The 24513-nt window shown below is 43.5% G+C and overlaps 2 protein-coding genes and 2 non-coding genes across 4 annotated transcripts; 2 read left to right on the top strand and 2 right to left on the bottom strand.

The window, feature by feature from the left end:
• Positions 1–5976: 5976 nt before the first annotated feature.
• tmem179ba (transmembrane protein 179Ba) lies at positions 5977–10234 on the bottom strand. Its single transcript, XM_053416493.1, has 6 exons — positions 10085–10234; positions 9479–9671; positions 8386–8582; positions 7581–7718; positions 7156–7234; positions 5977–7054 (listed from the first exon to the last, which is right to left on the bottom strand). The coding sequence occupies exons 2-6, from the start codon at positions 9575–9577 to the stop codon at positions 6863–6865; spliced, it is 705 nt and encodes a 234-aa protein (XP_053272468.1). The 5' UTR covers positions 9578–9671; positions 10085–10234; the 3' UTR covers positions 5977–6862.
• trnas-gcu (transfer RNA serine (anticodon GCU)) lies at positions 6608–6689 on the top strand. Its single transcript has one exon. It is a non-coding gene; the product is annotated as a tRNA-Ser (tRNA).
• A 1869-nt stretch (positions 10235–12103) lies between the features above and the next one.
• Positions 12104–23317, bottom strand: prox3 (prospero homeobox 3). The gene is made up of 7 exons (XM_053416592.1): positions 22949–23317; positions 20061–20137; positions 17391–19266; positions 17165–17279; positions 16281–16393; positions 15575–15680; positions 12104–13995 (listed from the first exon to the last, which is right to left on the bottom strand). Exons 3-7 carry the CDS (start codon positions 19262–19264, stop codon positions 13822–13824), a joined length of 2382 nt encoding a protein of 793 aa, XP_053272567.1. The 5' UTR covers positions 19265–19266; positions 20061–20137; positions 22949–23317; the 3' UTR covers positions 12104–13821.
• trnai-aau (transfer RNA isoleucine (anticodon AAU)) lies at positions 14638–14711 on the top strand. Its single transcript has one exon. It is a non-coding gene; the product is annotated as a tRNA-Ile (tRNA).
• Positions 23318–24513: the final 1196 nt, after the last annotated feature.

Genomic DNA, 24513 nt, shown 5'->3' with positions numbered 1-24513 from the left:
TAAATATTTTAAGAATAAAGTTATAATGAAATTAGTTAGATTAAACACAATGTTTTGAATATGTACTCATTTATTTAATGCCGAGTTCTGGATGTATGCTTCTTTTTTATATCTGTACTCATACTTGAATACTTACAACTTCCTTAAATACACTAAATCTAACAAAAGGCAACTAAACCTGTAGCTGCGACTAAATTGAACAGCAACAACCACAACACAAAATGCAGCAACCAACAAGTGACACAGCAAAAGCAATACCCATAGCATAAAGCTCACACACACATGCACTACACACAATGTTAAGTCATCCCTACTGCCACACTCGGACCCACACTCGTATGAAATGAATAAGGCAATAACATGGCGCTGGATAACTACATGATTAGAATCAGAATGAACCCAACACCCATCCGAACGCACAAACACAACAACCACCAACAACCACAAGAGACACACACAAATAAAGAGAGGACCACTATCTTAAATCAAAGGTCGTTATAGACATATATATAATTACACTTACTTCACCTTGTGGATGTTAAATCACGGATGAGTCCCCAAATTGTGACTTCCCACGATGGGGGGGGTTCTGTGAGGACGAACATCACTCCACCACTGACACAGATCGACTGCAGGAAACCTTGGAAACAACAAGAACAATGGGATTTATTAACACACAAAAATCGCAACGCACAAAGAGGCAATGGAAAAAACAGCCGACCCACACTGAAAGCACAGAACAGGTCTAGAAATAAGACCCAAAGAAGCCATGTAGACTGAATTCACACCTTGGGTTAAAGCACAGAGTCCTAAAAACATGGCTGCTTCCCACTTGCACACATTAGCTCTATTAGCTCCAATCGATGCTTTAAAATGAATGTGAGAAAACACGATGATAGAATGTGTAGAATATTTTTATTATTGTCAAACTGAAAGGACAACTAGGCCTATAAATAGTGTATATGTAGACATGACAGAGAACCTGTGGAAGCCTTCAGTTGTCATAAAAACTCAAAAGCTGTTTAGTTTGTCCAGTCCGGGCTACTGTAAAAGAAACATGGCGGCCTCTGTAGAGAGGACCTGCTCCCGATGTAAATATAAAGTATTCAAACATAAAGGGCCCATTCTAGGGTTAAAGAAAACAACAATTCATACAATGTAGGTGATTACACACTAGTGAAAACATCAGCAGTTCTCACTCCAAACAGACTCCAAAGGCAGGTGTGTGTGTGTGGGGGGATAAGAAGCAGGTAAACTGGCAAAACTAAAAGTGGACATAAGGGAACAAACCTGCAAAACTGCAGCACGATGTAAATCCAGGGCTGTTGACTGAGAGTGAGCAGCACAGACACACAACAGACAGGTGGGTCACAGACTGCGGCAGGTGCAGACAATCACAGGAGCAGGAAGCAGGATACAGACAGGAAGTAAAGTAAAAGCACGAGGAAAAAGGAACCAACAAATGCAAATAAAATACAAAAACCTGATCCACCAATAAAAAGATTCACACAGATGAACCTAAAATCTAAAAACTGTTAATAATTCAAAAGGAGTCAGATTAATGCATAAACTGAAAATAAATAAAGCACATTTCAATCAGCATTTAATTTTAACCCTTAGATGCATAAGTGGGTCAAAAATGACCCAGTGAGGTAGTTTTCTTGAAATATCTTCGTAATGAAATTTGTTTATAATTTCATATTCCAGGTATTCCTCAAAAAACATGTTTTTGATATAATGCCATTTACATTTTTAACTTAAGTTTTATACCTTTTAAGAAATTGTAGTTTTTGTATTACTACCCCAAGCTTCCATAAGTGGGTCAAAAATGACCCGCATGCATTTTCTATGGAATCCAATGGGAACCTTTGGTTTTTATCAACTGTGGCTGTCAGGAATAAAATAACTGTGGACCACACAGACTATATCAGAAGTTTCACCCCTCAAGAAGATTATTTTACACAGCAAGAGCTGCTACGTGTAAGTATTATCTTCATATAATATTGTGTGTCTGTCTTTCATGACTGTTGTTATTATTATTTATCAACAAATTAGCCTACTTTATGACTAGCTAACACTAGCTAGCTAACTAAGATAGCTAATATTACTATATGTATTGTGTGTGTGCGTATGTGTGCGTGTCATTCATGATTGTTGTGTGAAAGAGTATTTTATTTTTATTTATCAACAAATTAGCCTACCTTATAACTAGCTAACACTAGCTAGCTAACTAAGTTAGCTAACATTACTATATATAGTGTGTTTGAGTGTATTTATTTATATAGCTACATATTGATCTATAACATTACTCTTATGTTTCTTCATCCAAGGTGTCATGGCTGCTAGATACACAGCTGAAATGGTCCTACAGATGCTGGATGATGGAGAGGCAGTTATGGGGTTGAACTCCGAGTCTGACATTTCTGATGATGAGGACCCAGACTATTGTCCAGGTGGCAGTGGCAGTTGTCCACCTGGAAATCCAACTGAACAGGATCAATCTGACTCAGAAGATTCCTCTTCTGTGTCCAACAGAATGAGTCGGACGGGCTCTTACTGGAGCGAGTTACCTCCCACCCAGGGTTGGAGGTAACTTCCACCCAGAAGTCGGTCAGGGTATCCTCCCACAATATCCTCAGAAGTCGGTCAGGGCCTGCACAAGGGGCCTGGCCTGCACAAGGGCTTAGCACCACTTAGCATGGGAGCTCTTTATCACTGATGATATAATACAAGAGGTGATGAAGAGCACAAACTTGGAAGGACGGGGAGTAGCAACAGGTTGAGGAAAAGAATGGAAAAATGTAACCAAAGATAAATTCATGGCCTTCATTGGATTGACCCTGCTTGCAGGAAGTGAGAAGAACTGGGATGTATCAGTCTGTGACAATGGATGTTCACATTTTTCTATTGCTGTTTTGGCTAATTTTCTTTTTCAAAAATGCTAGAAAGTGAAAAATAAAGATATTTCAAACTTGAAATCATTCTTGTGTGGTCCTAAATATAATACTAAATATTATACAAGTGATTATTCTTAACCAAAATGACGAAATTGGCATAAAAACCCATTGATTCGAATATGGGTCATTTTTGACCCACTTATGGAAGAGTGTAGGGTCCAGTCACTCGTGCATCTAAGGGTTAATTTCAAATGTGTTGCCCACTTCAAAAACACAACAAACTTAATTAATTTGTGTGTTATCCATTGAAGTCATTTTAAAACTAGGGGTTGGTCACACTTTGAGGATTTAAGACTGATACTTATACTTTTCCCACACGTTATATCGGTAAGAAAGAGAGAGAGAATGAGACGGAAGGAAAGAAAATTGTTTATTTGACACAAAAAAGAGGAGACGTGAAATTCGTGTGCATGTGCAACGTAGCAGCATAAATCAAGAGGAATGGAAAATAGTTGTGCAAGTCAATAAAGTGCTTTTTCTCTCCTTCTTTCAACAACCTGACAAACCACACATGCTGCTTTATTTTCAGTTATGATTTGTGTTTTTGCTAAATATATTTTTAGGATCTGTTCATAATGACAGCAAATCTTCAAGGGCCCATTGGTGCTGGGTGTAAAACATTTTTTATTATTTTGCTGTCTTTTGACTTTATTATGTTTTCAACTGCATCGGTTGCTATAGTCAACACGATTACACAAAAACTACTCAGTTGTTTTCCATAATAGTTTGTGTAGGATTGTGAAATAACCCAATGAGAGAGAATCCGTTAAATTCAGGATTTTATTTAAACTTTCTTTAACATTGTGATACAGGACATTTTTTAAATACTTGAATTAAATATTGAATATTTTCAGTGTGTACATTTTGGAGTAAATAAAAATCTAGTGAATTGAAATGTGATTTCATAAGGGGACTACTGATCCTTTTTGAAGCTGTGCAATCTACTGTTTCTTCTAAATCTGTCTGCAGTCCCCTTCCTCCCTAACCTCTTCCTCCTCTTCCTCCCTCACCTATTCCTTCTCTTCTTTAACCCCTCACCCACATCCCTTCTATTTCCTGGCTGCCAAACAAAGGGTTTCAGTGGGGGAGCCTGAAGTTCATGACACGTAGAACGCTGCTCCCCTCTCTCACACCCCCATCTCCTCCTCCTCCTCCTCCTCCTCCTCTCCTCACAGCTGCTTGCTGAGCTTGCGCGCCTGCCTCTCCCTGGCCTCGAAGGCGGCCTTGGTGTCCAGCAGCTCGTCCAGCTGCCGGCGGATGAACGCCATGTCGAGCTGCGTGGCCTCGCACTGCTCCCTCAGGGACGCCGACTCCACCCTGAGCTGCGTGGCGGCCATGGAGAGCTGCTCGCTGCGCTCCCGGCACTGCAGCTGCATCCTCTTGGCGTCGTTGAGGAGGGACTCCACGCTCACGGCCACAGACTCACACTGATCGCGAGACATGTTCTGGAGGGGGGACGGACAGAGGTCAGCTTAGGACATGGACAGGATGAGGACAGAGGCTTAAAAAAACAGAGACGCAAAGTGTAATTGTCAAGTTGAAGGCCGGTCTGTGATTAAGGAGATTTAAGGACTCGACTCTGTTCTCCACAGGTTTTGTCTGATTTGGCAGTAAGGCCGAGGTCTCCTGCCAAAAAAGCAGATCAAGAGAATCAATATGTCACAGTGACGAGGCCCGGCTCAGATCAACAGGTTCACAACAGAACATTTGATGTGTGGAGAGTGAAGTAGCTCAAAGAGGCTTATCACAGCTTAGCTCGGTCTCCACTGTCCACTGCTCTTCTCACTCGTTCTCTTTCACTCCTCTCCCACCAGCACTCAATCTCTGATGCACTCCTCCTCCTATTCCCTCTCTCATTCATGCGTTCTTACAGCCACACATCTTAATAATAAGAGAGATGGAAGTGTCTCACCATAGACTCCAGAGTCAGATTTATCACGAGCCTTGAGGGGGATCCCTTCTCCCACTCGAGATTCAAAGAGTCCTCAGCGTCCTCCAGAGTGCTCTCTCTCTCCTGTTGGTCGTCCTCGATAGTCTTTCTACTTTATATGAACTCTTCTTTCTGCACAGACCGGTGAAGACTTCTCTGTGTTCGTCTCCTGGCGTGTGTCTCCTTTCTTTCTCTCCTCAGTGAACGTTATCTTCCACCTCAGGGACATCAGGTAATCCACAGAGATTACGCAGGTAAGGTGAAAGACAGAAGGGGTCCTGCTGGAATAGCAGGAGTAAGCTCATCCTGTCTATTCTTGTCTGTCTGGCAACTGCTGTGAATTAATGCAGAGGCATTTAGACGCACCGATCGCACGAGTCAGAGAAGGTGCTCGGTTTAAAACACGGAGTTGTGGATGGAAAAGAAAGATATGTCAATTGTGTCCACTTGGCACTCAGTTCATAAAATGCAAAGTAAAGAGTGTAAGGATTTGGGCAATTTGGAAAAACTAAAACTACACCTTAAACATGTGACCTTAACCGTTGACCCCCAAGAATCAAATCAGGTTCATCCTTGAGTCAAACTAAACATCTTAATTCACAGGAAGATAAATGGCATCAAACTAAAAAAATTGAAATCATAATATGAGTCATAATTTTGAGATACTAAGTCATTTTTGGGGAAATACTATGTTGTTATTTTTATATATTTGAGGATTCTCATTATAATGACTTAGGAGACTTGTTTTGTGAACAAAGTGGCCGGGTTGAGTTTCCACAGATCTCAGGTCTGTATTGGTGACAGTCATTGCATCATTTCCTCGCTACAATAATACGATTGCCGAGCAGGAAACAGCTTTTGCAGAATTTGTTCTCTCTGTCGCCCTCAGTTAAAAAACTTTGAACAAGCGAAAATGAAAGAGTGACTCTGGTCGAACTCCAAGTCTTTACTCATTATCCCCCACTAGAGGGCGACACAGCTCCACATATGAATTCCCATGCCTCCATTCTTTCTTAGACCGTGACTAAGCTGAGTTAAAGAAAACTTGACAAATGCTACAGCAGCAAAAAAGAAAAGAACTTTAGGTCATTGTGTTTAAACTCTTTGGTTTATTCTGGCACATGTGTCAAGTAGCATCAGCACAAACAGCCAACTGTTGGATTTCTGGACTAAACAGCCCTGAAGTGCATTCACTCTACAGCACATGATCACACACAGTATCCCATAGAAGTAACACTGAGTGAACATAAAGTACAAGTTAGAAAAAGAAGTGAGGGGTCGGACACATCAGCAGTGGCAAATTAAAAAGAAAGGAGAGTGCCGAATTCAATTATTTGTCATAAAGAAAGAAAAAGAGAACAAACATTATTAAAACTGGGAGGGACCGGATGTAAAAAATGAGAAAATGTTTGAAGTAGGAAACAAAATCTGCAAATCACACCTAAGTACAAAATCTGAGTCCACTGGTGAAATATAACCAAATGCCTGTGATGAACACATCCTGTTTCTAAGTCATGTAAAAAAAAACAAAGGCAGGACTCCACATTTCTGTGTGATCCAGGTCTCAGACGTTGAAAATGGCTTCGAGCTAAATGTGGGAAACAGGTAAATGCACTTATCAGCAGTTCAATCTTTGGAAGTCTGCTTCACACACACACCCTGAGGCAAACACACAAACGGCTCTGCACACCACTTGGCTTCATATAATGCTGCTGAACAGGACGAGGTGGCCGAGTGGTTAAGGCGATGGACTGCTAATCCATTGTGCTCTGCACGCGTGGGTTCGAATCCCATCCTCGTCGGTGAACAATGTTTATATTGTTGTTGACAGTGCCTCGATCGGCCACATTTACTCACAATTTATCACAAGCATCTTAATAATAACTTTGTTGGCATTCACTAGAACACTGAGTGTATTAACCCTATTTCCATATGTTGCTGCTGTGTGTTTGTTTAACCTCTGGGACTCACGTCCTCACTGTGTCTGCGGGGGTCGGTTGAAAAACGGCTCTGTCTCCGCAGCAGTCACCCCCGGGTCACCAAAGAGCCCACCGGACGGCCCGCCGAACCCCCCCACGATCACCTTCGCCCCGGGGCCGTGGCGCCGCTGAATGAAGACCAGGATCCCGATGATGAGCCAGAAGAAGAAGTTGACCCACACCGCGGTCTGTTAGGGAAACACATGAAATTCCTTATTGTCCTGGCTTTGAGTTAAAGTGCAGAGGTTTATGAGGACTAGCCATCAGGATAAAGAAAAGGAATACTGACCTCAGCTTTGTACAGACTGTCGTAGAACTTTCCTGCTCTCAGAGGAGTCGCCCAGGGTCTAGTCTGGGCCTGCTCACAACTTGAGACAGAAACAGATGGCGTGTTAGAAAGTGGATGGATCGTGTCTGATATTAGGCTTTCACAGACATATCAGTAGGTAAGTTTGCATGAAAACATATTTCAAAGACTAGACAATGCAGAGAAGATGTGCATTTGTATCGGCCTCCAAAAGGCAGGCAGGTCGGTCAGTGACAGAGAGTCCAGCCAATCAGGAAGTAAAACTCTGTGGGTTTCAAATGTCTGTTTCATTTGGGATTTGTTTGTGAGGCGTTTTGGTTGTGTGGACATGTTTCTGCATGCATGTGCTTTTAGTCGTTATAGTGTGTGTGTGTGTGTGTGTGTGTGTGTGTGTGTGTTCGTTCCACCTGGTAATGTTGGGAACGACTTGTAGCACCGAGTTGCAGAGCGAGTCCCGCCCCATCTTCAGAATGCAGCCCGTGATGAGCAGGAAGAAGAGGAAAATGCCGCACACAACAACAACCATGTTCATCCACATGCGCTCCCTGTGGAGAGGAGGAGGAACAGGAGCGTGAGAGCGTTTTCATGTGAGGGGAAAGAAAAACACAGGAATTAAAAAGGTGGATTCCTCTTCTGACCAAATGAGGAAATGATGTCAAATGACTACGTCTCCATGACATTGACCTACACTACACTCTGCTTTGATTGTCGTGTTTTTCATTCCATGTTTTGTTACCTCTTCATCAATTCTGCAGCTTCAGAGATTCAGTCTGGGTAAGCAGCAGCTAAACTGTATGAAACCCTCAAACTAAGCTGCCTTGATGAAGTTTATTAGTCTGGGTTTGATGCTGTAGCACGATTAAATTAAGACGTACGACAATCCGTTCATATCGGGTTTAAAAAGAAATCAAAACCATCACATGTTTTGTCTGATTGTGCTACTGGCAAATTATTGCTGTCCGTGTAAATGGAGATATCATATTCCTGTTTGACATGTTGTTGTTTTAACCAGGTTACTATCAGAATATTGTTGTTTATGTTCACGTGTCCATTGTCTTTTCTAGGATTGTGTAAATTGCAGTAAAACAGCTGTATTTTTGTTCTCCAACCTATAAAACCACTACAGTAGGTTTTCTGTGACAGTTAAAACTAATGAAATCTAAAAAGACGCCTGTGGGGGCTTATAATGTGAGATGATGAGAAAATAATCACCTGCTGAAATTCCCGTCGATGCAGAGGGTGTACACCCAGTACAGAGACAGGGAGAAGCACACCACTGCCACCATCACCGAGATGGCCGACACAAAGTAACACAGGGACGGGGCGCTGGACGACTGGATCCCCACGAGGCCGGCCGTGGCATTGTAGTCGACGAGTCCGTACAGCATGCACAGGCCTCCGAAATTACCCTGGAAGACAAGACAAGGCAGACGTGTGTGAGATTTGATTTTGTTTTTGACATTTGAGAGAGAGAGAGAGAGAGAGAGAGAGAGAGAGAGAGATTCTATCATAGAAAAACCTCCAAAGTACATGATTCTTCTTCTTTGGTCCCCATGATAACGACTGATCAGTGTTTATCCAGGAAAGGGAATTAAGGAGGTAAAGAACGCACACACACACACACACACACACACACACACACACACACACACACACACACACACACACACACACACACACACACACACACACACACACACACACACACACACACACACACACACACACACACACACACACACACAAGTAGCTAGAATCTGGGCACATGACTGTTGTTAACGCGCGCGCGCATATCCAGCATTTACGCTCGTGTGCTTTGTTCACGTGCTCGCGCGTTTCCTGATTAGGTTGAGGAGGGTTGTTTTTCCTCCAGTGCGCAAATAGCGTAGGATGAGCGCAACTAACGAGATGAGGAAGATGATGGAGATGAGGAAGATGATGGAGATGACACTCCTGGGCAGAGAGTGAAAGCGCGTGCCTGTTTGTCGCGAGTCCACGCGCTCGGTTACTGGCAATATGTGCCAAGTAGAAAGTAAAGAGCGTAAAATACAAGTTAGAAGACAGAGTTGGGCTCCTGTTACCGTAATATCTGAATCACCGTGAAAACGAATCAATAAAACGGAGTAAAGTGTTTTTAAAAAGTGTCAAAAACAAACTGTGACGTTATTTGGTCTCTGTCGCCAACTTTTTGTTTCACTTGACTCACGCGCAAACACCCAAAAAAACAAACACGCCAGCGGGCGAGTCCACCCGGAAGAGAGGCCAGGGGACGGGACAAATGGACCGGGCTAATTCCTGGAGTCACCTGGACGATGGTGGTGGAGGCGGCGGCCACGATCCCGCACACGAAGGAGCTGGCGTAGAGCGCGAGCTCCAGCAGCAGCAGCCAGGTCAGCGACATCATCCCGCTGCGTCCCGTGCGCCCGCCCGGCGTCAGTGTGCAGTGGGACTCCGGAGTCAAACCCGCCGCTAGCACACCACCGGCTTCCGCTGCTGGCCTTCAAAATACAAACACATGTGACGCACTAATACAACAAATGCGTAATGAGACATAAGATTATACTTCTAAAGCCTCCATCAATCATTTAACCCTCCATCGTTTCATTGAATAGTCTTGTGAAGATTTCTATCAGGGGCTACTTCTGCATTTACTCCTCATACACTTACTTTTCCCACGTTATACTTTTTATTTTCACTTATTATGCTTTATTCTTCATATTGATATGAATTACTTTATTCTCTGTTCTCGATTATGTGTTGTGTTAACCCGTAGCATGTATTTCCTCCCGGATTAATAAAGTCCGATTCGATTTCCTGGAATTATCGTCGAAGTAAAATCTCCCTCACACATTCTTGTGTGTTGCCAGAATCAAATCCAGATGTTTCAGTTGTGATCTAATAATCAACTTACCTGCCTCGTCCTCCTCTGGTGCCACGCTTTAAGTTTGAAGGTAAATACACTTGATTTCCGGTGATAGACTTGTGGTCTTTCTCTCTCTCTCTCTGGGCTCCTCTCGCTCCACGGTCGACCTGCCTCCAGCTTCGCTCTCGTGTCTAAGTTTGGTAGTTTCCTACAGCTCCGGTTGTTTATCTTCCAGAAGAGGAACTGCCATCTCCTCGGCTCTGCCAGACGTGCATACAAATCGTCCAGAAATGCGTAAAATTGGTCGGTTTTGTCACTGACAGGGTTGATAACCGGGGACACTGGGTGTCATACAAGACGATTCTCTTCGGGGCAGGAGCTGGTTTCATCCCATCACCCATACAGATCAAGTTGAAGCTGTGGGAAGCAGTGAGAAGAGAGGATGGATGGATGGATGGATGGATGGATGGATGGATGATGGAGTGAATGGGTGAAGGGATGTGTGGTTGGGTGGATGGACGGTTGGATGTAAGCGATGATGGATCCCCTGATCCCCTTTAAACAGGCCCATACAAACATGCACACTTAACATGAAGGCCTATGTTGACACATTGTCCTCATGTGGCACCAGCTGTTGATAGAAGATTATTAAATATAGTATAATATAAAACAATATGCAGTAATAATATGCAGTGGACTATCATGTGGCTAGACTTAGTCAAAGGTTGAGCTACTAGAGGATTTAGAGCTACTGTGCGTTTGTGTGTGTGTGTGTGTGTGTGTGTGTGTGTGTGTGTGTGTGTGTGTGTGTGTGTGTGTGTGTGTGTGTGTGTGTGTGTGTGTGTGTGTGTGTGTGTGTGTGTGTGTGTGTTGGCTAGGACGGGTAGCTCCTCCATTCCCAGAGAGCTTAATCAGACCTTGTGACATTTGTCATACGACCGTGCCACTTTCTGTGTGGCCCCCGTCGCCGCTTCCAGACTATTCCATTCACTTCTGCTGCGGAAATACCAAATCCACAGAGCGGGGGGGAAATAATTTCAGTTTGACACGTTTCTGCATTTATACAGGAGCTGTTGCATTACTGCAGTTTCTCCTCAGAGCTCGTCAGTTCTCGTATTACCTTCTAGAGAATCTGATGGTGTCCAGTCTATGGTAAGAAACAAGGTTAAAGTGTGTGTGTCAGGCTGCTGTGGATCACTGTATAAGTTGTATTGTGCAGGAAACCCCTCAAATGAATTACATTTCACAGACAGCTGCAAGGACACACACTTGTTTGTTAAAATCTCAGGTAAATACAAGTCATGAGAATAAACCCTGGAAAGTAGGAGTATTCAGAGTAGAGGAGCAAGAATAAAGGTATAGGGCAAAGTAAATAGGAACATGTAGAGCTGTAGCTAATTTAGCTTTTGTAAAAGTACGAAAATCAATGATGTGGTGCATTTCCCCGCTGTGATTGATTTTTCTCGGGGGGGGGGGGGGGGTGTAACAGCTGTACAAATGAATTGGTCACTCAGTCTTGACATTAAAGTATTTTATTAATAAATACCAACTAGTTCCGCAGGTAAAAATGGCCTGATATTGAATTGGCTAAAATCGGACCCTGGATGATTTTCAGATGTGGACAAAGACGGACAAAGAATAAGTGAGACAAGGAAGATTTGCATTTATATTTATGATTTATGATTCTGCTGTTCTTATGTGGAACCACTTCATTCCAAGAAAAATACTAAAATACCACCAGGTCCGGTGATAAGACACTTCTAGATGCATTTATATCAGAGAAACTGTGTGTTGTCTGTGTGTGTTTGTGAGTTTGTATGTTGTCTGTGGGTGTGTGTGTCTGTGTGTGTGTGCTGTCTCAGGTGGCTGGACTTTGTCCTGTGCTGATCCTCTTCCAAAGCCATCATCCATGAATTAGCATCAATGTGTATGTGAATGTGTGCGTTGCTATGGTTGTGTTAGATTAAGGGATTAATGTATGATGGCATTAGTGTTGGCTACCAGGAGATAGTGCATGTGTGTGTGTGTGTCTGTGTGTGTAAGTGTGTGCGACATCACACCAACACGAGCCTGCTATCACTTTAATTCACTGTTAAGTTTTAACATCAAAATTCACCACAGCTGGATTGAGGCACAGATATATACGTTAGAGAATACAGTGTGTATGTACAATATAAAAGAGAGAGAGAGCAATAACTGCAATGAAAGAAACGTACAGGGTTACAATACAAAAGTGAAATATAGGAAACATGCATCTGAAAACACATCACAAAGAGTTTACATATGGTCTTTTACCATGGAGAAGTCCACCAACTGTAAATAGACTGAAAGAGTTCTCCATAAACTTCTGGAAACAAATATTGATATACCCTAAATGTGCAACTGGCCTAACACGTTTAGCTTCACATTCAAGTTATACAAAAGTATTTCAACTGTGAGAGTACATCAAGGAAACAACAAAACATTCACCTTAACCATTTTGAGTTCAATATATTGTCCCTCTCTGAACAGAATTTTTATTACAGTTAGATTACATTGTACAAAAGCTTGACCAAGCTGCATAATAATAATGTAATATTAAACTGAGACCGATACACGAGCAAAACAAATCCACTGATGGAACCCACTGACCTGTAGCTTTAGGGTTTAAAAAATTGTTTGGCAAATCATCCCGTTGTTTTATCAATGTAGTGTAAAACCATGAACGCTCCTAAGGGAGGGTCCAACTTAAATCTGTGTGATTATATGGTTTGTTGGTGATTAAGCCCCACACTAAACTTGTTAGGTACTTAGGGTTGTGGACTCAGTTTGATGAGTGAACGGATGCATAAAAATCTTACCTCATGTCTTTCATGAACTGTAGTAATTTACAATACATTGGCGGGGAATGTATTTAACGACCTGCACAGGGGAAAGAGGCCAAATGCCTGGGGCCTCTGTGAATACATTAGTCCACAGCCCCTTAGATTCTATGATGGATTATGTACAGGCGACTGCAAGGGCACCATGGTCAGAAACCCCCTAATGAGGCCCCACTAGCTTTCTGCCAAAAGCTTGGTAAGTTTTTCGATAACATGAGTTTGCACTTAAACAATACTTCTTTTACTATTAATGATGTGCACTTAGTTAATAATTGTGGAAATAAAATAAATGAAGTTGAAGATTGGAATGATGTGTTTTGGTGTCACATGTCTCTTGGGGGTGGGGGGTGGGGGGCGTCAGCTTGTTCCTTGAAATGCTCCTGGATGTGATGCTCACTGATTTGGACACACCTGCCATCTCGTGGTGACACACACCCTTTTATTGTGACTATATATACATGTGTGTTTTTAATGATAGTGTAATGAAAACCTGTTCGTCCGTGTAATCAAACCTGAGTCGCAGCTCTGTGATTTCACAATCCCACTGGCAGCTGGAGAAGGTTGGGGAGAGAGGAGAATTCCTGCTCGGCCCATTCCTCCCAGTTCAACGGTATGGTCACATTCTTTGATAAGTGCAGTCACAAGACTCTCATCCACAGCACAGGGCTGCGAGTGTGTGGGTCTGCTTCAGTCCACGTGTGCCGCTCCCTGTACACTGTCACGCAAAAAACATCTTATAAACATAAATGAGCTTTCATTTTCTACAGGGATGAATAATGAGGAACCAAACTGTGGAGCCGAAGGTTTTTCTCACAGGCTGGAATTGTACAGTTTGAGGATGATGGTGTGTTGATCCCTTCTCTTTGTGTGGTCGTGATTGTCTATGAAGTTGTGCATTTGTACCAGATCACTGCGGTTCCCTGGTCAGCCGACAGGACAGCCGGGCAGTCTGAAGGCGTCCGGCACGGGACTGTCGAGTTTACAGATGATTTTATAAATCCCTTTCTTCCAGCAGGGGTCGCTGTCCCTGCCAGTCCAAATGGCTGAGTAGAACTCCCTCAGAGCCACATCCGCCACTTCGATGAACCTCTCAGGGACCTGCGGAGAGGAGGCTGAATGTCAAAGGGCAACGTACACGTGCTTCTGTGCGTCTGTGCGTCTACACATTAGGGCCGGAAACGTATGGACACACTTTGGAGTTAGAGTTTTATTTTGGAAAATGTGTCTCCTGTCAACTGTGATCTTTACTTGTTATACCAAAACGATGTCGTTATATAAAAGCAACATGTTTTTTATCGTAATGGTCTTATAGGTTTCATTCAGTCTGCTGCTATACACAACGTGTCTGTATCTAACAAGCACCATCCAACCAGGTAGTGGAAACTGTAGCTACGTGCTTATACATGTAGATAAAATATATATATATATATATATTTATAGAGAGAGAGAGAGAGAAAAGAAAAAACTATACGCACATCACAAGGTGCAAAATAAAGCCTGCACACTTCTACCACTCCGTACCATAGAGAGTTTCATTAAACGTCAGAATGGAAATAATTATACGATTAATAACCCAATGCTCTTTTGTGCGTCTGTAAATTAAATATGAAAATTCAAACATCATTGACTTAAAAATGTACGTGAAATGAACCCAATCAAAAAAAAAAACGTTTATATATATATATATATATATATATAATATACATAGGTAATAATACAACTAATTGAAATAGTTAATATGGCCGGTTAGCTCAGTTGGTTAGAGCGTGGTGCTAATAACGCCAAGGTCGCGGGTTCGATCCCCGTACTGGCCACTTTGTTTTTGAAGAGGTGTCGTTGCTTAACATATCACCAATGCTATGCAACACAGCAAACTTCATATGCAAAATGGGAACGAACACATAACACACAACTTTGATCATTTACATGTACTATACATAATAAATAAATACTGTGGTGAGCTTCTATCTGAACTGTTTCCTTCATTCAGTCTGAAGTGTTTTTAAACAAGAGCTTCATTGTCACCAGTAATAAAGTACATTTACTTAGTTACTGTACTTCTTCACATATCTGTACTTTTACTTCAGTAGATTTATTTACAGGTAGTTTTTCTCCAGTAAAAATGATAGCAAAAATCTGTACTTTCTACAGCACTACATTCCTGCACTGTGATACATGTTCTTCATATTTTAATATAATATATATATAATACAGTAAAGTAATCCATACAGCAGGCACCGTTAATGATGGACCCTAACCCCAGTACTGGGACTAGACTACTCTCAGCAGGTCCTTTTACTTTAAATACTTTTAAGTAGATGATCAAGTACGTTTTACCCAAGTAGAAAGGGGAATGTGGTGTATTCATTTTTAATTGAGTGCATTTTTGTCTATTTGCTATATATATATATATATATATATATTTTTTTAATTTATTTTCCCCACCACTGATTTTCATTCATGTTACCTTGCACGAGAAGGTCATGCCATTCAAAACAGCAGTTAGAGCTTGTACATCCTATTGATATATTATAACATACATTATAAAGCATTGATGACATAACACACATGGAACCTTGGGGTTGATCCTGTGCTCACAAACGAAATGCTCTGACCCTATTCAAGAAAAACCAAGGTCCCCACTCCATTAAAGAAAAGCACGGTACTCGCAGCATACCTGGTAGATGTTACTTTTGTTGTAGTGCATGTTGAGGATGCGGTACAGCTCCGTGTCACGGCCCACTCGCATCTGAGTCTCTCTGCTCAGGCGAGGTGCTCCATCCCTGGGAGACACGGACAGCAAATGAATTTTAATTCAGCTATTACAAAAAGGCATAATGTTAGTAGTGTTAATTACTATTACTTATAATTAACACTAATGTATGAGGCATTATTCACTGAGGAGTTTTTTTACCTCTTGGTCTGAGATAATGACGGTCATTACATTCACATTTATTAAGTTTTAAAACTGATCCAGTATCAGAAGCAGTAGGGCTAAAATTGAATTGGTCTAATAATTACAAAGAAAATATATGTATTCCGTAAATTAAACCTTTGAAAATTCAATTTAAATTATCTTTAATAAATGTGTCACAACTAACACTAGCCTAACAATGAACACTATGAGATAAAATGAAAAAAAAGTGAATAAACCAGGATGCTTCACTCTTGCATAAAACCGGAAAGACAAGAGAATGAAATAACAGTGTATCGTAATGATTTAGCAATTTGTAATTCTTTATTTCTACAAATGACCGAATATGCAGGGCGACATATGCACGGCATCAGATGCATAACTGAAACCGAGTCAGTACCAGCGTGTGAGCAGTGGACTGTTTTGGCGGCAGATGAGTTTAAATGAACCGGTGCCAGGCTGAACTCACCGGGTGAGAGCGTCGCGGACAGCCTGTCGTGCGAAGCGCTCCATCTGGATGTAGAAGAACTCCCTGAAGTTACTGAACCATTTAATCATCTGGGAGGTCACGCAGCGGTTAAACTAGACAGCGAACAGGGGAACAGCAGGGGGAGAAGTGAGCGGCACAGCACAGCAACAGACTAACTGCTCGTTAGTAGCGTCAACAGTGACTCATCAGTTTGAATTCAAAAAGTTACATTTCCAACCTGTGACATTCAGCGTTATATATAAAATATTATAAGGAAATATAATGCTATCATCATATGCTTTAGTAATAGTGCAGCTAACAAATGTTTTAAAGACCAAAATGTTAGTTTTTTTGATCATTTTCTCGAAGTAAAGTTTGATAAATTTGATATATTACTTACTATTATTTATAATAATTTTCTTACTCTTATAATTTATTTTATTAAATGCATGAAATGTGGAAATGCACAGTATTATCAGCAAAATGTCACTTAATGCATTGGTTGTGGATACTAATATATATATATTTTTTATTTATCTCATTATATCTTTTGCTTTGGTTAAAGGTCATTAAACTTATGACCTTAAGTAAAAGTAAATAAGTAATAAGTGAAGTAAAAGTAAATTAACAAATTGAAAGTTACATAGTGAAATTTACAAAGTGAAAGTAACCTGTTAAACATGATATCTTATAAATAGTGTGTCATTAAATAATGTTATTAAATTTATGTACAAGCATGAATATTGACAAAAGTCAGACAAACTAAAAGTGTCCGAGCCATAGACTCAATTTAACCGTGTCATGGTGAGCCAAGATTTTTTTTTTATTTCTGTAGTAAAGAGTCAAATCTGGTTTTGAATGAACTGTGGCTCCATCACACACACCTTGACATCAGGGAAGTAGGTCTTCAGGGTGTTGGAGCTGGGATAACGCGCGTAGAAGAACATGAGCTTGGCTTTCTTCAGATGACAGGGAGACAAGCCCTCCTGGGTGTATACATGAGGCCAGTCAAGGAGATACACGCATCACACACACACACACACACACACACACACACACACACACACACACACATATACTTAGACACAAACGCACACAAAAAAGGATATTCCCCCAGCGCTCAGGTAAAGTTCCCCTCCGTCCATCCCTCCGCCTCCTCTCATCCCCCCGTCCCCTCTCATCCCCCTCTCCCTCTCCCTGCCTCCGTGGGCGTGCCGGGCGAGGGCGGGATCCAGGTGGCCGAGCAAGGAGAGCGGCGGGAAGGAGGGGTGGGACGCCGGGTGGGAAGAGAACTCCAGGAAGGGGTCGGCGCTCAGGTAGTCCTTCCGGGGCGGCGGCATGTGGGGGAGCTGCGTGTGGTGGAGCGCCCGGGAGAAGAGCTGCTGCATGGAGTAGTGCAGCAGCGGGAGAGGGAGAGGGGGAGGTGGAGGGGGAGGAGGAGGAGGAGGAGGAGGGTGAGGCGTGGGAAAGGATGAGGAGGAGGAAGAGGAGGAGGATGAGGACGGATGTGAGGAGGGGTCCTTGGGCTGCGAAGTTGGAGGTAAGAGGGTAGGGTGAGAGAGAGGAGGAGGGCGAGGTACTGACGGGTGATGGTGGGAGAGGTTGGGGTGAGAGGGATTCAGGTGGGAGGAGAGGGGTGGGCCAAGGAGCGGGTGAGACTTCCGCATGTCGGGTGTACGTTGGACAGCCAATGGCATCGTCAGATCCGACGGCTCGGCGCGGTGCATCTGCCCCTGAGCCCCGATGCCCCCCCCGTTCCTCAACTTTTGGAGCTGCTTCTCTCTTTCTCCGTCCTGCCCTCCCATCTTCTCCTCCTTACCCCTTGTCTTCTCCTCCCCTCCTCCTCTCGTTAGCAGTCCCATCCACAGTCCCCTCTCCCTCCCTCCGTCATTGCCTGGATCAGATGGGAGGAAGGAGATGGCGGCGGGCGGAGAGGAAGGAGGGAAATCTGTGGTTTCGGTGTAGAGGCTGAGAACTCGGTCGATGACTCGGGCCACAGCGCTGCCGAGCTCCAGCTTCAGTGCCTGAGCGAACTTCTGCCCGCCCTCCTCACCCTCATCCTCCATCCCTCCATCCCAGTCTCCTCTCACCAGTCCTCCGCAGTCCAACCACAACCCTGCGCCCTCCATCAGGCCCTCCAGGTGCAGTCCTCCTCTACCTCTCTCCATCCTCCTTTCTCTCTCCTTCGGCCTCTCATCTCTCCGCTTCTGGGTGTGGACGTTTTCAAAAGGGGAAACGGACAGAAGCGAGAAAGACTCCTTTTCCGTCTCTCCATCGTCAATGTCCTCTTCATCATACATGCCTTCTGTGATGTCCTCTTCCTCCGTCATCCCCACCTCTCCATCAGCTGCTCCTTTGTTTCCATTCATGCGCCCTCTTTTCGTCTCCTCATCTACCATGTGCTTTTCCCCAAAAGCCCTCCATACTTTCTCCTGCAGGAGCTGAAGTCTCTCTCTCGCCTCATCCAGCTGTTCTTTCAGCTCTTCCCTCTCCCGTTTCCTCCCCTCCCTGCCTCCCACGCGTCTCCTGCCTCCCTCGTCGGCCTCTCCGTCAGCCTCTCCATCCCTCTGACGACTCTCCAGTTTCATCCTCTTCACTTTCAAGACGTCTTGGCTCCACTCTGCTGCCAGAACGGCATCACTGTGCCTCTTCTTCACCTCCAACAAGCTCTCCTCTCCCTCCAGGACCCCTTCCTCTCCTCCTTCACACCCCTGCTCCACCTGTGCGTTCCTGTCTCCTCCACCTTCCTCCAAATCTCTGCCCTCAGGGTGTCTTGTGTTGAGCTGTGCTCCACTCCTCCTGGAGGCTCCCCCTGGCTGATGGTGGTGGTGGATGATGGGGAAGCCGGGCGGTCTGAAGGCAGGAGGAGGGCGACCTGCACTGGGCTGGGGATGGACTCCGGGGAGGTCCGTGGAGCTGAGAGTGGGAGCGAATGCGTGAATCTGGGAAGCGGAGTCGCCGAAAAGATCTGTGGGTGAATCCATCGCTGAGAGAGAGAGAGAGAGAGAGAGAGAGAGAGAGAGAGAGAGAGAGAGAGAGAGAGAGAGAGAGAGAGAGAGAGACGATCATGACTGTTGTTGCTGAAGTGTTTTGCAACCGATTACCTGCAACAATTTCACCGGCACAACTCTGTTCAATACACTTCAGTGGCAAGTTCAGCAAAATTACAAATAATAGGTATACTCTATGGTCATGCAGATAGTTTTGGTTTTATTTGGCAGTGTCTTTGTGGTACACACGATTTTTGCCCTGAGACGGGGAGAGAGAAGGGGGGGGGGGGGGGTACTGGACAAGCATGCAGGAGGATTCAAGCCTCCCTATATGTGGGGCCCGCCAGCTCACCGGATAGAGCGGCCCTGTCCCTGTCAGTCTAGATCTTGGAGAGACTTCAATGTGAACAGTTTACTTTGGAATCATTCTGTACAAAAGAAACTTTCCTCATCAAAGGTTTTAACACAGAATTCTGTGGGTAATCCAGCAAAACGGGAAACTGCTGCTTTTGATTTCTAACTTTGTCGAGGAGGTGATGTTTTCACTCCTGTCCGTTTGTTTGATTTTACCCAAAATTATCTTCTTTTTTTTTAGGGGACTGATATCTAGGTGTGTGATTTGGTGCAGCTCGATTGAATTGAAGGGACTATTGGGCCTTGGAGGTAAACGCTCTACTGACAGACATTTTCAGCATAGTGAAATATACATAATTTCATCTAGAGTCTCTGTATGGCATTTGTGACACCTAAACCACGTGTGTCATATGTCCGGGTAATGTCCTCTGCTTACCTGGACGGCGAAATGGGTCACGGCTCTATCGAAGGACACAACCACTAGAGAATGAGCTGCAGCTTCCGTGCGTAGAGCTGAAAAATACACAAGCACACACATTGAGAGTGTAGACGAGTAAGATTAAGTTAAGACAAGGACCAGAGGGATGGTCGTCTCCTCTCTGGCCTTCAGACTTGTCATGGGAAGGAATGGAGAGCTGCAGCTCCGATCCAAACCCGATGGAAGGACAGGGACACAGGGAGGGTGTGAGTGCAGGTCAGCAGACCGGGGACCAGGCTATGAGCTGGTGGTGCAGTAGGTTAACATCTGGCTCATGATCTTTGTCACATATCAGCCTTGTCTCTTCACGCTGTCTTTCCTGTTTCTCTCAATGATTTGGTGTTTAAGAAAGCGCCATCGTCCCAAAAATACATAGAATTAAAAGGACTAATAGATTCACATCAAAGCTCTTAGTTTACTACACAATAATAAACATGTGTGGATGTGGATTCTGGCACTGAGTATAATAAAGAGAGAGCACCAATCACTGAACATTAAGGGTGGGGTAACAGCTGTTGTGTTATTGGATACTTTAGTGTATGATTCTGCATGGTTTCCCTACAATACCTGGAAAAGCTTGTACTTTAACCAAGCTCAAACACACACACATCCCCCATTCCCTTTTCTTTTTTCAGTACGTAACCTTCTTTCCCTCTGGACGCCCCTTTCCCCCCTTTCCTTCCTCTCTATCCCTCTCTCATCCTCTCTTCCTCTCCTCCCTCTGTTATCAGTTCAGGCAGCTTGTTAAGCACTGTTTGATCAGAGTATTTACCATCAAACACACACACACACACACACACACACACACACACACATTTGCACAAAAGCGAAAGAGGCTTGAGGGAGGGCTAACAATGGTCAATGGTCCTTGGGGAGAGAAATGGAGTGAGCGAGCGGCATGTATGTTTGCGACCCTGTGTGTGTGTGTGTGTCGGTGTGTGTGTGTGTGTGTCGGTGTGTGTGTGTGTGTGTGTGTGTGTGTGTGTGTGGGTGTGTATGCGTGGGTGTGTGAGTGTGTGTGTGTGTGTGTGTGTGTGTGTGTGTGTGTTAACAGTAGTCCTACTTAGCTTTGATAACACCCCTAATCCACTTCAGATGGATACACTACCACTCATCCAACAACAGAGAGAGGGACGGATGGATGGATGATGAAAATGGGCAGATGTGAGGACAGACTGAGAGAGGTGCAGTCAGCGGGCGACAATACGGCAAATGTGAACACGCGGGCACACACACACACACACACAAACACACACACACACACACACACACACACACACACACACAAATACACTTGATTTACATTGAAAGCAATTGTTTATTATAAGTTAGATAGATAGATAGATAGATATAAAGATAGACAGACAGATAGATAGATAGATAGATAGATAGATAGATAGATAGATAGATAGATAGATAGACAGATAGATAGATAGATAGATAGATAGATAGATAGATAGATAGATAGATAGACGGATAGACGGATAGATGAGATGGAAAGATTGGTAGATAGATGGATAAATGGATAGATGGATAGATGATAGATGGGTAGATGGATAGATGGATAGATGCATATATGGATAGATGGATAGATGGATAGATGGATAGATGGATTGATACCAGTGCACAGGTCCCCTGATGCAACATGAAGAGAATAATCCTCCTATAAATAGCTAAATATCAATTATTCAAATGCCCTCTCTTCTCCACTATAATACAGCCCAGATGGTGAGCCGGCCAATGCGCTTATATCAGGGACAGATTAGCTTTTCAAAGCCAGTGGAAAGCTGCACCAAATACAAACACACAACCAGCAACCAAAAACGAAAGCTGTTAACCGCTAGATTATGATTTAAGGCTGGTGCACTTGGGCGGCTGTGGAGCTGTCACTGGGGGACGGAGAGGACAGGGGGACGAGCGCTGAATTAAACACATACAAGTTGCTGGTATTAAATAATGTGTGTCAGTAAATTCTTTTTTTCAAATTCTAATCTGGGTTTATGTGTTGACGGAACATGTGACTAAGACATGAGCCAGCGGGGGGGGAATCGGAGGCTAACAGTTTACATCTCTAATCTAAAATATTTTGGGCCTGTTGTCCATTTGCATACTTTTATTCCTGTATTATATGTATTACACTATATCAACGTATTGACATGTAAATACACACACAAATCATGATGGAAGTAGACTGTGTGTCTGTCTAAAATATTCAATATTCTGTCTGGATGTATAAAGGGTCACTCAGTTATATCGATAATTTTGATATTGATTAGGCTATATTGTTGAATCAATCAATTTATCCATCAATCAGTCAATTTATATATATAATTGATATTTAGCTACAGTTATTTATAGGAGGATTACTGTCTTTATTGTGTTTCACTATTTCTATATTGATTAGGTAATATTGTTCTTTCTTTCTTTTAATCCATCTATCTATCTCTCTATCTATGTATCTGTCTAGTTTTCTATAACTTATATTTTGTTATGGATTTTTGATATTAAAGGATCTAAGTATCTACCATCTATCTATCTATTCATCTGTATGAATAAATAAATAAACGAATGAATAAATAATAAAATGTTTGAAGAATGCGCGTGGCAGCATCTGCCGGCTCTGCCACGCGAGAGGAATACACTGTGGCTGCCCTCACGCACGAGCTGTCACTTTGTGTGCGAGTGCGTGTGCGCGCGCCCGTCTGGCGTCCTGTGACTAATTGGCAGCGGTGGACTAATGTCGCAGAGCAACAAACACGCACACACACACACGGACACACGGACACGGACACACACGCGGATGCTGTCACGAATGAAGCTACTTTACAAGAATAAACAGAACTCACTGTGAGGCGCAGACAGGAGCTCCAGCGGCGTCCACTCACCCCGGGAGCCGTCCACTTCCAGCGGCCGCTCTCTGAGAGCTCTGCCTCGGTCACTTCAGCTGGACACCGGCCGGGCCTCGGAGCTCAGTGAGGGCAGAGCGGAACCAGCCCCTCTCTCTCTCTCTCTCCCTCCCTCGCTCGCTCTCTCTTTTCTCTTTTATTTCTTCTTTGTTCCGCAACTCTCTCAAAATATGTGCCCCCCCGCACCCTCTTCTTCTTTACCTTCACGCACCTCCTCTTCTTCACTAGTTGTGTCACTGTGCGGGTTGTTCTGCTCCCGCAACAAATCCCGTGTTCATCCTCACGCGCCGCTGCTGCCGCCGGTGTGGAGTGGGGTGGCGCGCGGTGGGCGGGCGAGCGCGAGAGCTGTGTCCACTTGACGGTCCGGTCCCTCCCATGCTGGCATGAAACACACACACACACACACACACACACACACACACACACACACACACACTGAAGTCATTCGAACAGATTTCAAATGAACTCTTTTAGATAATTCATGACAGCAACAGTTTGTTACAGATGGCCGCTGCTCGCCCACCACACACACTCCCACACGTAGAGACAGATATTTACAGTAGATAAATAACCCGGAACAACATCACCTGTCATTACTGTCCAGATGCAGATTTTCTTTCCTACATCAGGGGCCACAAGACTCCTCAGTTAATTTATAATATATATCATTTAATCCTTTAAACATAGACACACTGTTCCATTACGTTACAAACTGTTTCTTCAAATCGATCAATGTTATTTTGCTGATGTGTTCCGCTACACACGGCATCATGTTGCACTTCTGTCCGTCCCTAGAAGGATCCCTCATGGCTGTCTCTGAGGTTTCTACGTTTTTTCCATTGTTAAAAGTTTTTTGTGGAAGTTTTTCTTTCCTCTTGTTGAGGGTTAAGGATGGAGGATGTCGCACCTTGTTAAATTGTGATATATGTGAATATGGGTTATATGAATACAAATTTGATTGATTGATGTCTCAGCGGCTCCTCCCAACATATCCTATGATTCATTGCACTTCAGTAATGGACGGTTGTTCAAAGAGGTAACGGTGGCAAAAAGTGGGGCAACCACGGCAGGAGAATCGACTTTTAAATGTAAGTACACAACCGAACAGCTAACGGTACACATGGTAAAAAACATCTTTTCAACATTTTTTATCAACCGAAGAAGAGTTTGGATTATAGCTTTGTTGCTAGGTGACAGGCTGTAACAGAGGGACAAGCTGGTGACGCAATAGGTAGACCAGACAGTCTCATTGTGGTCGGTGCATGGACAGGTGCAGAGGGGCCTGTTATATGTTCAACTTCCATGTCCAAGTCCTGATTCAGAGAGACGCACGTTTAAGTCATTCCTTGTTTACTGTTAGCTCTATAGCTTGGGTTCAAAGCCATACATTATTGAATATACTGTAAAAATGGTAAATTGTGTACTTCAAAATTCATACAAATTGTTTTAACACATTGTTATATTTAATGTTAGCACCGTTAGTAAGGGATAGGTGCCTATACTGA

Source organism: Pleuronectes platessa, chromosome 23 (assembly GCF_947347685.1).
Source record: "Pleuronectes platessa chromosome 23, fPlePla1.1, whole genome shotgun sequence".
NCBI lineage: Eukaryota > Metazoa > Chordata > Actinopteri > Pleuronectiformes > Pleuronectidae > Pleuronectes > Pleuronectes platessa.
Note: the sequence above shows the minus strand (reverse complement) of the source record. Positions and strands in the feature narration are given on the sequence as shown.

What these genes read in the sequence shown, in the direction of transcription:
- prox3 (XM_053416592.1), bottom strand. Translation starts at nt 19,264, where the DNA reads ATGGATTCACCCACAGATCTTTTCGGCGACTCCGCTTCCCAGATTCAC. An exon ending in CCTACTTCCCTGATGTCAAG is followed by an intron (nt 16,394 to 17,164) that starts GTGTGTGTGATG and finishes TTCGCTGTCTAG; the next exon opens with TTTAACCGCTGCGTGACCTC. An exon ending in ACAAAAGTAACATCTACCAG is followed by an intron (nt 13,996 to 15,574) that starts GTATGCTGCGAG and finishes TCCTCTCCGCAG; the next exon opens with GTCCCTGAGAGGTTCATCGA.
- tmem179ba (XM_053416493.1), bottom strand. Translation starts at nt 9,577, where the DNA reads ATGATGTCGCTGACCTGGCTGCTGCTGCTGGAGCTCGCGCTCTACGCC. An exon ending in GTCGTTCCCAACATTACCAG is followed by an intron (nt 7,235 to 7,580) that starts GTGGAACGAACA and finishes TTCTGTCTCAAG; the next exon opens with TTGTGAGCAGGCCCAGACTA. An exon ending in ACAGTCTGTACAAAGCTGAG is followed by an intron (nt 7,055 to 7,155) that starts GTCAGTATTCCT and finishes TTTCCCTAACAG; the next exon opens with ACCGCGGTGTGGGTCAACTT.